Genomic DNA, 14576 nt, shown 5'->3' with positions numbered 1-14576 from the left:
ATACGTGAGAATCACCTTCAAAATCATGTTCGATTTGGATATGTACCGTCAGAATTTAATTTTCATTAATTACGTAAGTACCTACCTACCTAAAGTCAATGGTATGCCACCTTGCCATAAATTCTGTCACAAATTAATTGTCCCTAGAGATGAAATTAAAAGCTATTAAATTAAGTTTCATTATTTAATAAAGGGCCTAATAATGAATAATAAAGCGAATTGTTCCTAAAACACACACTTTTTTGCGGAAATGTGACGACATTCCTTGTTCTGTTTTTTTTTTAGTTTACCAACAAAATGTATGGCTAAACTACTTCTTTCTTGTCTCCAAGATTTTATTAATACTTAGGGATAAGTATACATTTTTGCGTTCGACGCTTGACACCCAAATGAATATATAGAAAAATCCTGTAACACCTAAGTATGTACTCTGTACGTACTGTCCTTGTCGTCCCGCTTGCCCCAACCGATAACAGTGCAGTAGGTTCCCGGCGGCAGCAAGCGGTCCGCTGGTGGGAGGCAGACTGGAGACAGGTGCTCGTGGTAGCGCACTCGGACTGCCAGCTGTTTAACCACACAATAGAATTATTTTATTTAAAAAAGTCGAATGACTTTAGAACTATGAATTAGACTACTGCTAGGTACTGAATCAATGTTGCTCTTTAAACTTTTTCGACGCCGTGTCAAACACAAAAGCTGTCACACTGACGCCACGTCACCGAAGTGTCAAAACTGAAATTGAACTTTATGCATATGCATGTAGGTCTATGTTGCTCTGTGGTCTGTGACCGATAAATCGGTCTTTGGCGTTGAACCTACGGTGCGGATGTATCGGTCATTGGCGTCCAAAAGGTTAAGTGTAAGTACATAGTTATTACGTGTAAGTATTGTTGGTGTTACAAAAACAATGTTACTTAATGTACGTGCAATTTAATTACTCACATTAGGGCAGTGTCATCAATAAATGAACAATTAATCAGCTAATCCAACTTTAGATTTGTTTTCTATAAATTAGAACGCGTATACGTAACTTTTTAATAAGATTCAGCCTATAACCGGGTTTAGATTAAACAACTCCGAACCATCTAATTACCTATTATTAAGTATTGTGACAAAAACTAATAAGTGCCAGAATAAGCCAATTTGCCAACTTCAGGATTTCATTATTTCAATTTAAAGCCAAATATTTTCTGGGGGTCGTTCATCTATAGAGTCCACTGCCCTAGATCGATTTACATAGAGTGTTGAACGCACGCATATTTAGTAAGCGATTGAACTCGGGTGATAGACGATTCAAATATCAGCAACTGCAAAAACAAGAGTGATGGTCGTAAGTACAGTCAATAAAATCAATCATTCACCAGCCCCCAAACCCATGAGTCTAAGCTATCGGAATGAACGCGGGTCACCCTTGAATAAGAATAGATTTGGACCAGGAATCAGAATGAGTGCCGTATTTTATTCTAAATATAGGAAAATCATTGTAGAATAGTATTGAAAATGTAAATAATTTATTGAAGATTGTGTATCTGACACATTACAGAGCCCCTGCTCTCGTCGTCGTAAATAGCCAGCAAACTGAAAATGATGGTAAACAAACAAATATGACGTAAACTCACTTGAAATAAGGCGATATCGTTGTCGTGAGCGACGCCGACGTTGTACAATGGATGCGGCACGACGCGCCGCACTTTAACTTTTTGGCCGTAGTAAGCGTGCGAGCGGCGTCGCGTGATGCCCAGTTGTATCGTCCACCCGTTCACGTCCGAGTGGCTGGGAACAAACAACTTGCTAAACTTGTGGCTATAGGCGTGTGCCAGAATACAAGCCGGCTAGCCACTAAAATACTAACAATAATAATTAAATCACAATCATAAACGAGTATTTATGGTTTGATGTCTTACGTCGTCGAAGATGATCAAATTGTTTCTAGCTTAACTAGTTGCTCGTTGACCATCAGCAGTAGATACGTCGGTGGCAAACCGCCATATGGCCCGCCTGATAGTAAGCGGTAATCGTTAGTTAGTCTATGAACTCCTGAGACTACAGATGTATCACATGCTCATGGCGGATCTTTTATAAACTTCAATAAAACCCACTCCCCATCTCTCCGCTTGTAATAGGGAGTTCCATAAATTGTTACCAAAACAACACTGCAGTTCACCTAGACTAGAGGTAGATCTCTCGACATAATTACTTGTACAGAACATCACTTACTTGCCAACGCAGTGGCTGGCGGTGAGCACCCACTGGTCGGCCACCAGAACTCCGGCGCAGTAGAACACCTCCTCGGGCCCGCCGAGGATGGCTGCGAGGAACGGCCAGTCGCCCGGAGTGGCCTCCACTCCGCCCACGATCCGCTTTGTACCCTTCGGCGGCGTGCGGCGACGACCGCATTCTGAAGACAAATAGTTATTTAGTTTTATGCTATACTTTTGCACTCATGAACAGAGATATTTTTTCTTAAAACGAGAGTGGAGGAACCGTGCGAAGTCGCCTTTTCATAAACGTAGTCCTCATTTTCCTCTCTGGATATTAAAATGATTGAAAATATTTTGCCACAATTGGGCGGCCATCCGCTTTGCTCTTCATGGTATTATTTTATCCAATCTAAGAATAAAATCGGCCACAATTAATAATTGGCCCACATATCTACTTAAGTATTAAAAGTTTCAAAGTAAACATACGACTCGAAATCAAAAATTGGGAGGGGCTTATAATTTTTTTCTGGTCTGTGTGTATCTATATGTATCACTCTGAAACCGCAACTTTGATCAGTGGGCTTCAAGAGTCCCTTAATGAATTTTTTTGGAGCCTCGTTATCTAAACCTACGACCCTCATTAGGTTCAAGGGCCTCCCAAATCAAAGTCTTGGATAGATACCGACTTTGATATATAGAAAGTTTTTATAACATCGAATTTCTACTTTATCGTAATAATCGTAAAGTCTACATTTGAAGCATCATGTGCTCTTATTCCTAACACAGCTTACACGTGTAAACAAAATTATATTTAATAGGTACATATAATGTAGGTTTTTTGTCAGTATCCAGGCAGACGAGCTGCGATATAAGATAAATTCATTATGTTCCGTTTTACTTCGGCATGGGCGGATTCTCGCCTAGATATATATTTAGGTTCCGTACCCAAAGGGTAAAAACGGGAACCTATTACTAAGACTCCACTGACCGTCTGTCTGACAGACAGACAATTGAAATTTTCACAGATGTACCTATTTCTGTTGCCGCTATAACAACAAATACTAAAAACAGAATAAAACAGATATAGTGGGGCTCCTATACAACAAACGTGATTTTTGCCGTTTTTTGCGTAATGGTACGGAACCCTTCGTGCGCGAGTCAGACTCGTACTTGGCCGGTTATTTAATTACTTATACCTACTTAGTTCGTAACATGATTAATTGATTAAACATGGTGACCGTGCTTGTAAAAAATGGCACACTAGTTAGAAATTTTCTTTCATAATCAGACTAGATTATCGAATAAAACTAAAGTTTTGTTTTTCCTTAAGAAAGTTTTATTTATTAATTTTTTTTATATAAAGACAAATTTGTCTAACTGTAAGAAGTATAGAGGTAAACCTGTAATAAAACTAGCTTTGCGTACTCGTTTGTATGTCATTGTAACATGTTTTAAAGTTTGTTTTTGTAAAATTGATTTCAAAGTTGCCGTTAAACTTATAATAAAGTCGTTGCGTTTCACGAGTAAATCGCCACAAGGTAAATTAAATATGAGTCAAAGAGTCTATTTCAACGTAATGTCAAAATTACTAAGACGATTCTGATGTATGAAGTGTCTCAGTAAAAAAGATAACATTTTAACCAACTTCAATAAAAGAAGCGATTCAATATAACAAAAGTCCGTCGTTAGTTTACAAACTATTCATTGCAAAAGAAAGAAGACAACACGGGAATTTACAGGTATTTATAATGGCTTCTATTAAACAAATTAGGGGCGTATTGGGCACCCTCCCGAGGGCACCAAATTTTGATCGGTATTTTTAATTTTTAGTTTTAGTTATTTTAATTGTAGTTAGTTTTAGTTTTATATTCTATGTCTTTTAGTAATTTATATTAATAAAGTTCTCACATTTCTAAAAAAAAAAAATTAGGGGACAAACGTGAAATCTCTCGTCGGAACGAGTTCGTTATTCACCCGGAGCGGCATCCGGAGGGTAATTGAAAATAAAAACCCTTTTTCGTGGTAAGTACGGTAAACAAATTCTAATGTCCCAAGTTACGCGACTCTTAAGCCGTATACAGACGAGCTGGGCAAATCGACCGATTTGATCAGGAAAATAATTGGCACCAATTTCATCTAGCGTCCACACGTAGGTACACAATTTAATCACCAATTTGCATAGATACTAACTTCGAAAATTGGCATTTTTGTGTTCGCACCTGCTGATTGATCGAGGAATCAAATTGGCGTTTGCGTCCGTACGGCCTTATTCGATCAGACAATTTCATCAGATTGGCGAAAAATTGTCTCGTCTGGACTCCACTTTACTTGCATTTCGTAGAGGAAAAGAGTATTTTGTATTGCTCAGAACCCTAGTGTAAATTTCGTTCGATAGCGTGACGAATATACGCGTTTGTGTTGTCTATTTTTGTATGGGATTTTGAACAGCGCGCCAAGCAGAACGGTTTAGAAACTCAAAATCCCATACAAAATGACACTTAACGCAAACGCGTACGTCACGTCCCGCGATCGAAAGAAATTTACACAAATTGCACTTAATATGTAGGTAGTTAAACTTAATGCATTTTAAAAAGAAGTCCCATAGGAACATTTTTGACGTTCGGGTTATTTTTACGAAATGAATAATAGTTAATTATGAAATTCGGCCATTTTGAGAAGGGATCGATTAGAAAATTAGGCATTTTGGGACTAAGTTGTTTTGAATTTAGGACAATGAGGACAATTAAAGAAAATAACATTATCCCATTTAGGGGCAATGAAACCAAAGCCGCGCGATGCATTGTAAGTAAATAAAATAAGAATTTAAAAATTCGAATTCACCAACGACGATAGCAATTGAATCAATCGTCAGTCGTAATTAATTTGCCGCAAACGATTCTTTATAAACTTTAATCCGCTTTCGCTATTAACTTAAGTTAAGCACCAAACCGCACACCTGACGGCCATTATTGGTCTCGACAAAAACATAATTAGAAAAGTTCCCGTAATCGCCCCCCGTCAGCATTTGTATTAAGAAAAATGTCCCCGCCACTTGAGACACGACTGTTTGAAGCAATTTCACTTTAAGCCTTTTGATAAACACAGGTTCAGTTGAACTTTGTTTCTGATTAAGTTTTGTATTCGACATTTAAAAGTTTTTAACTTCTTGAGACCTCTTTTATTTAATTCTTCTTCTATTTAATTGCAGCACAATCAAATTTTATTGTCCCTTAAGGTAAGCTTAAAAAACTATATTTTGTTAATAAATTTGTCATTTGAATAACTGACGAAGCGCGTGGCTGTAATAGTAGTTAATAGATTCTGTAATGTGCAACTTATTATAGAAATGGGGCGTCTTAAATAAGTCATAACGATTAATTCTTGTAAATATCCTTGAGGTAAAAAAACGAAGAGACTTTCTCTCAAGGCGGGTTTTGTGTCTACTGAGAGTTGGCTAGGACTAGAATTGGAAGTGAATATTTGAAACATTTTAGCGCGATGTAGATCTATATGGAAGTTAAACTTGTAGCATGGGAAATAGACGCCCGACGCACTAGCGCCATATATCTGTTGATAGGTGTAGCGTTAGGTTGGTACAGTTGACAGAAGGTAGGTAAGCAACTTTCCTAAAAAAAAGATATAAATTGCAATCAATCTTCAAGTAGTTCTATAGTTGATATAATAGAATAACTTTTCACCAACGCCAATATAATTCCTATATTGAGGCATTTATTACGTCAACCTATTGTCGCCGATCTAGCAAATCTTCCTTTATACTGTCAGACGCAAAGATTTACTCAAAATTTATTAGTAAAGACGTACTGCTGACGAAGACTGATGGCAAATCGAGACGAATGTTGGTAAACATAATATCTATGTATACATTTCGGCGATAAATTGGAGCGTTCTGAAACTCGTTATAGCGAACCAAAAAACGGAGAAAACTAAACAAACAATGTCGGTTCATCTGAGAGTGGTTTCCGTAGTCTATGGGCACTTGCTTAAAGGCTCATTGCCAAACGAATGGTACATATATGTAGATTTGTTTGTCGGGTATATGAAAAACGGTTAGCTATTAAAGCTTTACATGTTTTTTTTTTCAAAGAATTAAACATACTTCACAGTTGACCCTTTTTCCTTAAGAGTTTACCAAGCTACTCTTATATATAATGACTAATCTACCTTTATGGTATATTATATTGCATAATAATACCGTAGTTGATACAGTTAATTAGTATATTCTAAACTACAATTACGCTTTATTAAATTGTACACCGGGACTTAATCGCGTAACTAAGTTTTCAGTTTCGTGATTATTTCAATTTATCGAAAGATATTTAAAAAAGGGGGCCGCTACGTACTGTATCTTATATTAAAGTACCTTATATTAAACGGCCATTTTTGTTTTGAGTTTATAGATTGACGAATCCAGCAACATAGAAACTAGTTTGATGTATTCAAAAGGTACTTTAATAACAGATGCAATACGTAGCGGCCCCCTTTTTTTTTACTAAGACTTCGCTGTCCGTCCGTCCGTCCGTCTGTCACCAGGGTGTATCTCATGAACCGCGATAGCTAGACAGTTGAAATTTTCACAAATGATGTATCTGTGTTGCCGCTATAACAACAAATACTAAAAATAAAATAAAATAAATATTTAAGGGAGCCCCCCTTAAATATTTATTTTATTTTATTACATACAACATACAACAAACACGATTTTTTTGCTCTATTTTTTGTTGATGGTGTGGAACCCTCCGTGCGCGAGTCCGACTCGCACTTGACCGGTTTTTTATTTAAATATATTTCGTTAAATTTAAATAATCACGATTATTTAGCAGTGGCGCTAGTGTGCACGTTGATGGGCTCTCAAGCCGGGCCCTGGGCTTAGATACACGTGACGTGACGTAGATTTTGTGCAGAGCGTTATTTTGTGCACCACGCACGCAATTTAGAGGACAGCCGGTACAACTCGCCCGTTCCAATCGCCGGCCGACCACAGGCGGCCATTCGTCTCGGGTCATCCAGTGTAATTGTGGACATGAATTCCAAATAACAAACAAAGGGGAGTTTGTGACAAGGTCTGAGAGCAAATAGTAAAACTACTATTTGCTCTTCAACAAACTAAACTTCAACAAACGTTGAAGTTATAAAAATTGCCAAACAGCCGTGGAAATCTACCAGACAGAGTTACTTTTGCTTTTATGATATTAGCATCGATTAGGATATTTAGGATTAATTTTATTGGTCTTGAGATTTCATGACCTAGAAAATAAGGAATGTCTAGTGAATTACGCTTTTTTACTCCTATTAAGCATTGAGTCTGTGACTACTACTATTTTTTTATATATTTTATATTATTCGAGTCAACGATGATATAAACGAGTCTGATCTGTAAAGCTATCATATTTCATTTTCAGCTATAGCCAACCATGGCCTATCGCGTAGTAAGCGTATGGAACAACAACCCTTTTTCAGCACAAAGCTAGTGATGGCGCTTTAAAACGATTATATTAAAACGTTATTGCATAGCCGGGACAAAACAGAGCTATTGGTTAAATAAATTGTGCGTATTTTAAAGTGACCTTACAATATATTGTTTTATCATTGTTGCCGCATTGCTCGATATAGATAATTAAATCGTAAAAGGCATGATTAGTACATTACTGCAGACGCCGGGAAAGAAGGGCTTGCCGGGTGAGTAGGTATAGCCGGCCGACCGTAGGGAGGCCGGATAGTGATACGAAGCCGGCAAGACCTTTTCACGGCTAGGCATGTATAGTGCTTTTCTCAAACATGCAATGAAATAAAAAAATACACCACTCAAAAAAACAAATTTATAATCTTTATAATAAAAATCCAACTTCACAACAAAAGTTTTTTAATTTTCCTTCCAATCCCGCCATAATTGTTTTTTTTTTACGGAAGTCGTCCGTATTTCGCGAGTGTAGTGTTCGAATAAACCTTATTAGGGCCATTATACACAATCTGATAATAAGAATCTAAATTTCTATAAATAAAATAAATGCAGAGGATTTTAAATATTGTCTATGGTTTCTGGTGACTTACGTATAGACAAAATTTTAAATTTATTCATCAACACATTGAATCATACAGATTCGTATTCTTAATATCAGTACGTTCGTGTATAACAGGCGTTAACGCGGATATTTTGTTCCGATAACCATTCATTCACCAAAAATATTAAAAAAATATATAATTCGGCTGTTTAGTCTGTTCATGGACACAGACCCCATGTTTACATTAGAATTAAAAAAAAATTACTTCCCGGCCTAGGCCTTCAATTTCGTATGAAATTCCTTTACAGTTCTCTGGAGTTGCTCCGCCCTAAACGTGATACTTCGAAGCCTGATATAACGCCCGGAGCGACTACATTTCATTGCATGTTTGAGAAAAAGCTATTTATAAAACAATATTTACATACACTCCATTTTTGGGCAGTCGTGTAAAAAGAGAGTTTTGTGGTTTTATAGTGTGAAGTTTCTAATATTTAAATAATTAATGTAAGCAAACGAAACTCGAGTCTTACTTTACTGTTTTATAAAATACATACATTGATTTGGACGAGGTTATGGAGGTTTATCGGTAGCGCGGCGACTATCGCGACTACGGTGAATACGAAAACAAGTATAAAATTTTAAAATGTAATTCAGTTGTAAACTAAATAAAAAAGATTAGGTCTATCTGAAACAGCGTGTGAAAAAACAAGCAAAAGCAAAGACTGAGTTTTTTCTTACCCCGGCAATTCACTTCGTGGAGAAAATCTCTTTCCTTAAAATTACAAACCAAAGTGACGCGGCGACGCAATACAATACCAACACAAACCACGAGGTTTCAAGTCGCCATGTTTATTGTCAGTGAGACACATTAGTATTCGGTGGTTAAGCGTAGATAAACTATCGCCTTGTAGACGAGGTAACAGCGTTTGCGTTAGCGTTCGAGACGCCGCGTTGGCAATTTATTCGCTGTCAAAACCGCCCTTTGTCCTGAAGGAATTTAATAAAACTTGGCATTAATCTAAGCTTCACGCGGTGATGGTGGAATAATGGCGGGTAGGGTTTGTAAGCAAAATGTGCTTATAATACGCAAGTACATTTTACGTAGCTTACTCCTTATACAAGGGGTTTAAAAATGTTATTTATGTAGTGTTGTAGTGGGGGAAATACAAGCGGCGACAATAGACAGCATGAGAAATAAGTGACATTTTACGGGACTATCTACCTATAAAATTACAGCCTCGAAAAGATTACAAAAGCGACTCGTTTACATTACCTTTGAGTGTAAGAAGCTGAAATTGTAATTTACATTACTCATATGTGTAACTAAGATTAGGATACCTAGTAACACAACTGTTGCTCATAATATCTAGTGGAATATCCTTTACGGGCTTATCTTTCAATAGAAGCTCAGCGCAGGTTTCAACCATAGTTAAAAGAGAAAAGTAGGTACCTTAGTAAGTATATTATGTAATACAAACATTCTAAATATCTATATATACCTAAGTTTTTTTTACAATTAATAACTTTACATTTTTAATTAGGTATATAAAAACCCCGGCAAAACTATTAAAACAGTATTATTATAGAAAACCACACTTGAATTAGTTTACTTGGGAGTTACGATGCCACAGACAGACATACATATACTAATGTTAAACTTATAATAAATAGGTACCTCTCATTTTGGCTGGGGATTAAAAAGAGCGGACACTTCTTGTTAACAGACGGTTTTTGCTACAATGGCAGAAAATACTGCTACGGGTTGCGGCGTAGCATAGGTACCTACAATTAGTGGTGCAGAGACAGAAGTACCTATTATGTATAAGTAAATAAAAATTAAAGACCTAGATTGAAGGCATATTCACTCCGACGTATTTCCATGTATTTATGAGGAATCGTTTTGCTCGGCCCTTTAAATATCAAACTTGATCGGCAAGTTCTTGTTTCCTGGCCTTTGTACTAAATGCGCTATCTATACATATAATAAAGCTGAAGAGGGTCGAAAGTCTGTACATGGAAGATATTCGAAAAAAAGTTGGTTGGGGATACTTAGAATCGATAACAGAACACGTTCCAACAGTTTTTAGAATTTTTGTCTGTTTGTCTGTTTGTCTGTTTATCTGTTTGTCTGTTTATTTGACCGCGCATCACGTGAAAACGGCTGAACGGATTTTGATGCAAACTTTACTAATCTGTCAAGAAACTCCCTGGCCCTATTTTAGGCTAGAAAAATTCAACCCCTAAAAGGGGGGGTGGCCACTACACTCAATTAAGTTATGTTTGCACCTGAATCTTATGGCGCTAACTTAAGAAAGTGGTGCACACTTTTTTTTTGTGAATGTACTTTGTAAAAAAAACAACATTTTTCTTAGTCAATGTCAAACGTCTTTGCAAATACATATTAAATCACATTTATAGACGGGTCTAGCGCGGGTTTATTGACAATAATTAACATTATGTGAAGTGGGTGGTTTGAAAATATGATGTCTACCCCAAACTTTTTCATACACTTTTCGTCGGGTAGTTGCACAAATCTCTGTTTTGACATTTTGTTGGGACATCAGTTAGCCGCGACCATGACCAGTGAAACCTGTGTCGAAACGTCGGTAAATAAAGGTAATAAAATAAATTTCGAGATAGGCCCGCCCGTCTATAAATGTGAGTTAATATGTGTTCGAAACGCGAAAGTTTTTAAATAGGTATTAAGTAATTGTAAATGTCAAACAATTTGGGACTTGCATTTTAAACGCGTTACCATACCTATCCGAAAAAAACTAATTTTTCGCGAAATTCTCGCAACGTATTGAGGTTACAAGGTAGCACGGTCTCAGGAATCTGAGGAAGAATCGGAGACGTTCACGCAGTGCGAAGAACGGTTGACCGCTCAGCGGATTCGCACGACAGACGCGCTCGACGGTAAGTACTGCGGTGCATCAGCGGGTACTGGAGAGCCCAGCACACACATTAACCTACATTAATACTATTGTTCTGTGTTTAAGCACTGACAGCCTGGACGCTTCGGGCCTTCCTACGCGGAGCTCGGCCTTCGGCCTTCGCACTTAGACAGTTATACTATTGTTCTGTGATTAAGCACTGACATCCAGGACGCTTCGGGCCTTCGGCCCTACGCGGAGCTCGGCCTTCGGCTTTCGCATTAGATATCCACACCAAAATTCAACCATTGCGGCGGTGTCTCTGACATAGCCTCTCTCAATTTTTTCTATCAAAAAAATTCGCGCTCGCTACGCTCGCGTTTTTAACTTTTAAGGTTAAGCCTACTTTGATAAAGGTGGCATTCTGGGCACCCTACCAAGCGACTACGACTTAGGCCAATTTATAATTAAACATATAAACAAACAAACAAACAAGCGACTACTACTACGACTTAAGCACTGACATCCTGGACGCTTCAGGCCTTTGGCCCTACGCGGAGCTCGGCCTTCGGCTTTCGCATTAGATATCCACACCAAAATTTCACGTAAACCACTGCGGCTATGTCCCTGACATAGCCTCTCTAATTTTTTTTCTATCAAAAAAAATTCGCGCTCGCTACGCTCGCGTTTTTAATACGATTTTAAAGGTTAAGCCTAATTTGATAAAGGTGGCATTCTGGGCACCCTATCGAGCGACTACTACTACGACTTAAACACTTACATCCTGGACGCTTCGGGCCTTTGGCCCTACGCGGAGCTCGGCCTTCGGCCTTCGCATTTAGATACTGATACTATTGTTCTGTGCTTAAGTACTGACAGCCTGGACGCTTCGGGCCTTCGGCCCTACATGGAGCTCGGCCTTCGGCTTTCGCATTAGATATCCACACCAACGTTTCACGTAAACCATTGCGGCTGTGTCCCTGACAACATTACTCCCATCTCTCAATTATTTTTCTATCAAAAAAAATTCGCGCTCGCTGCGCTCGCGTTTTTAATACGATTTTAAGGGTTAAGCCCTACTTTAATAAAGATGGCATTCTGGGCACCCTACCAAGCGACTACGACTTAGGCCAATTTATAATTAAACATTTTTTTACACTGTTAAAAGTAATCCCCGGTACATACATATATGTAGATATTTAGTTGTGCATACATAAACATAACTGTAAATAAAGTGTAAATACTCGGCCTCAAGTTTTTGATATTTATAATATTCTCCTTTCCTGTAATCTTACTTCTAACTAATATAATATTAGACCTAAATTCGAAAGTTTGTTAGGAAGTATGGATTTCTATGTGTATAAATCTTAATTTTTCATGCTCAGAATGATTTGACTGGAGGACAGAATTGGATGATATTTGCTATGGACATGTTTTGGATAGGTACACTCAAGAACGTAAAAATACAAAAGTAGTACTGTATTGTCCGTTATACACCTTTTTTTTTTTTTTTAAGAGGGGAAATGCTTTAAGCATACCACCCGGCGCGGGGACGGGCCGGGATGGTTATGTGGGACTCCCTGTTGTGAGCTAATGAGACCCCAGGTTTACCCACTAAAACCCCTCTGTTGCCGCCTCGCTGCTATAAGGAACGCCGAAGTACTCTTCCGCAACCTCGCCAGCGGCCGTCCGGACTCGGACCCGACTCTTGGGGAAATCACCCCTTCACCTCATTGGGCGCGTTGGCTACACATCGCGCCCGCCCACGCAGGGGTCCGTTATACACCTACTATAACTCTGTGTCGTTTAAATCACGTCTAATATTGGAATAAGGGCGAACTACTACTACTAAGGGCGGACTATTGGTTTTGGAGTGTAGTTTTGTTTAGTGGTAAGTACCTACCTAATTGTAAAATATTTTATCTGGACTTCAATCCGCTAATCGTATCCATCTGTCAACTTTACTTCAAGTTCCGCCTCCAGGGGAGAGAAAGAGAAATTAGGGATGAATTAGCTTACTGACACAGACCGAATTCCACGCGGGCGGAGCCGCGGGCACAGCTAGTTGAGAAATATAGCTACTCCTCCCATCTCATTTCCCCTTTGGTCTATTAAAAAACGCAACGTCTTACTTTTCTCATAGAACTGTGTCTAGACGGTGCCGACCATCTTTCGAGGATTATACACGTTCAGACGGCGAATGCGAGGATAATCACGTCATACGTGTGGCTTTGATATACGGCAGGGTGATTATTACCCACAAACTAAGGTGGCACACAAGATTTCCAAATGTAGGTATCTAATATGGGGTCCCGTTGTTTCCCATAAAGTTTTAAGTCATAATGTATTGTTTGTCATATTATCATTAGTCATAAAACTGAAACCATTAATATTTCAGGATTTTCGTTAGGTTATCCTATAGATAGGTTAGGTTAGGTTTGTTTTATGGCAATCCTGAAAAGAACTCTGAACCAAATGAATTATGAGTAACGAAAATGCGGGCAATCAATACATTATGGTTTAAAACTATTTGGGAAACAATAAAGACCCCTCATTAATCCGACGAAGAGGTTCTCGAATGCACATTACCAACGTTTCTGGTTTCCTTGTTGATAATATTTATTACAAATTGGAACATAATAAAAAATAAACAAAGGATAATGTACATGTGTCTTAACTGGAAAATTGTTTAGTTTCTATTACAATACTTGGCATAGATGTAAACTACTTTAGTGAGTAGTATTACTTACTACCAAAATAATAAATATTCTGACTCCAAACTTATGAGCGGTTTAAAAAAGGGATAAATAGATACTATGCAAGACTTTTTATTGGCACACCTCAGTAAAAATTATCGCTAAAGAGCGATTTCTTCCAGACAACCTATACACAATATACACAATAGATGCCATAATGTGAAACCAAGTCGGTTATTTTAATCAGTGGCAGGGGGTGTTAAAACTGTATCAAATATATATCTTTAATTTGTAATAGATATAATGACTTGGCAATCGCACATAATGCTTTACTCGTACCTTACTCGTAAATATGTGTAATGCTCGAACTGCAATTAGCGCTAGCGTTATGTTGAATTAGAAATATTTTTAATAGGTGACGATGATCCTTATGTCATTATGCAGCCGTGCGATGGCCAAGTCATTATACGTATTACAAATTAAAGATATATATTTGATACAGTTTTAACACCCCCTGGCACTGATTAAAATAACCGACTTGGTTTCACATTAGGTAGGTACATCTCAAAACTTTTTTGTAGTAGAAGCGATGCGAGACTTGCACCTTTTTACATGTTAATGTTTTTGATGGGTATGATGTACATTACCATGTAAACTTCCACCGAAAATTGGTTTGAACGAGATCTAGTAAGTAGTTTTTTTTTAATACGTCATAATTCCCCTAAATACGGAACCCTTCATGGGCGAGTCCGACTCGCACATGGCCGCTTTCTTTTCCTTTTGAGG

At 37.9% G+C, this 14576-nt stretch overlaps 1 protein-coding gene across 1 annotated transcript in view; it reads right to left on the bottom strand.

Annotated features, from left to right (window-relative positions):
* The window catches only part of LOC134663058 (atrial natriuretic peptide-converting enzyme), a 141038-nt gene that overhangs the window by 9638 nt on the left and 116824 nt on the right, over positions 1-14576 (bottom strand). The window contains exons 13-15 of the mRNA XM_063519358.1: positions 2218-2398; positions 1620-1773; positions 441-564 (exon numbers count right to left, since the gene is read on the bottom strand). Of these exons, the coding sequence (XP_063375428.1) occupies positions 441-564; positions 1620-1773; positions 2218-2398 (459 nt within the window). The remainder of the gene's footprint in view (positions 1-440; positions 565-1619; positions 1774-2217; positions 2399-14576) is intronic.

Source organism: Cydia amplana, chromosome 4 (genome assembly GCF_948474715.1).
Source record: "Cydia amplana chromosome 4, ilCydAmpl1.1, whole genome shotgun sequence".
In the NCBI taxonomy this organism is placed as follows: domain Eukaryota; kingdom Metazoa; phylum Arthropoda; class Insecta; order Lepidoptera; family Tortricidae; genus Cydia; species Cydia amplana.
This window is presented reverse-complemented; position numbering and strand designations above follow the sequence as displayed.